Source organism: Arachis ipaensis, chromosome B06 (assembly GCF_000816755.2).
Source record: "Arachis ipaensis cultivar K30076 chromosome B06, Araip1.1, whole genome shotgun sequence".
Taxonomy (NCBI): domain Eukaryota; kingdom Viridiplantae; phylum Streptophyta; class Magnoliopsida; order Fabales; family Fabaceae; genus Arachis; species Arachis ipaensis.
The window spans coordinates 5,163,182-5,164,949 of NC_029790.2; the positions used below are offsets into that span (position 1 = coordinate 5,163,182).

Here is a 1,768-nt window from a genome sequence, read left to right on the forward strand (position 1 = left end):
AAATTCTTTAAAATTCAGAAAATTTTAAATACTAAATTTTTATTTGTTATTTGTTTTTAAAAATAAAAAATGGTGGAAACTCAAGTGCAGTCGACTTCACGTGAAGTTGTCGTTAGATGAAAATTTAGTCAAATCGATCAAATCATCTAACAGTTTTCAACTATCAACTTTACGTGAAATTGACTGCACCTAAGTTTTCACTATAAAAAAAATACTAATAAGATCATATTATAGAAAAAGTAAAATTTTGTCTTTATTATCTCTATTTTTTTTAAATAGAAAATATAAAACTAAAATTTAATTTTGATATGTTGTTTGTATAAAACAGTTTTACACGTACATTTTTATATCAATAATTTAAAAGACGGTCATACAAAAAAAATAGATATAATTAGAAAAGAGGAGTGCTAACAAATTTATATCTCATAACATTTGTATTTCTATTGTGTTATAATTTTTATTTGCATAATAATATATAAATAATTACCTGTAACAACTTCAAGCTGAAAGACGTTATTGATCTGGGGTCCATGCCTGAAAGCTTGACCACTTATTCCAGCATTTGATAGAGTTCCACCAACAGTGAGATGAAGATAATCCGTCCAAGATTTCGGTGCTAAACCATGCTTAAGAGTCTCATGCAGAATGTTAATCCATAACTCACCCGCTGAAACATCCACATATGGAACAAATTCTCCATTGTTAACTACCACTACTGCTGCTGTTTTTTCAGCTAATGACTCCATGTTGATCACTATCCCTCCTTCTGCTTGTGACTGCCCTTGGAGGGAATGTCCGTGTCCTCTAGCAGCGACCTTCAGACCCGGTTCAGATAATTCCGTCACGTGCTTTATGGCACGTGATATGTCGGATACTGATACCGGGTTAAGGACTGCTAGAGGAGGGAAATGGTATATGTTTCCAAAGTCACTGGCGACCGCGTCGTTGTTACTCAAGCTTAAGGAGCCGTCTAGAGGGAGTTTTTGCAACGAAGATACAATCTGATCATAATGATAAGGTCGTTGAAATATTGATGTTCCAATAGAATTGTTGTTGTAGCCGGAATCTGCTTTGTGGAGTATGAAACTAATAAGGAGTAAGAAAGTTTTTAAGAATTTTGTAAATAGATGAGTAATAATAACAATAATAACATGTTTTGAAGACATGGTTTGGTTCTTTGAATTCTCAATTTTGTTTTTTTTTTGAGAAATTATTTAAGGGTGATTATATATTTATGGAAGAATGGAAGGAGGAGGAAATGTTTAGAGGAGAATGGATCGGAAGGTTATGGGAAGATATATTTGAGAGGTGACTCTTTTTATAGACAAGATGATACCTTGTCGCGGGTATCTTTATTTATATATTTAAAAAAAAATTGTGGGAAGTTATTGTGTTTGAGACTTTTGCGTATTTTTAGTGGGTTTAATAAAGTAGAGGATAAAATGTCTCAACTTTAAGGTTCTAGTCTTCTAGAATAATTATTTTAATTGATTAATTTTATTGGTAAAAATTCAGATGAAGTTGACTTTATGTGAAGTTGATAACTGAAAGTCGTGAGATGATTTGACTGATTTGACTAAATTTTCATCTAACGACTTTTAACTATCAATTTCACGTGAAATCGACTGCACCTGAGTTGTCATCAATTTTATTATTCATGATAATGTTATTTTAGTTTAACATTTTTTTTCTTGAAAAACTTTATTAGGTGATGCGGTTAATTTGTAAGCACTTATAATAGCAGAGAGAATTTATAAACCTATAATTT

At 31.2% G+C, this 1,768-nt stretch overlaps 1 protein-coding gene across 2 annotated transcripts in view; it reads right to left on the minus strand.

Moving 5' to 3' along the window:
• Positions 1–1,296, minus strand: part of LOC107647926 (cytokinin dehydrogenase 1) — a 3,596-nt gene extending 2,300 nt beyond the window's left edge. The window contains exon 1 of one of the 2 annotated variants that reach the window (XM_021103799.1): positions 488–1,296. In XM_021103799.1, the coding sequence (XP_020959458.1) occupies positions 488–1,166 (679 nt within the window). In that variant the 5' untranslated portion in view covers positions 1,167–1,296. The remainder of the gene's footprint in view (positions 1–487) is intronic. The other variant, XM_016351976.2, reaches the window with a different exon arrangement.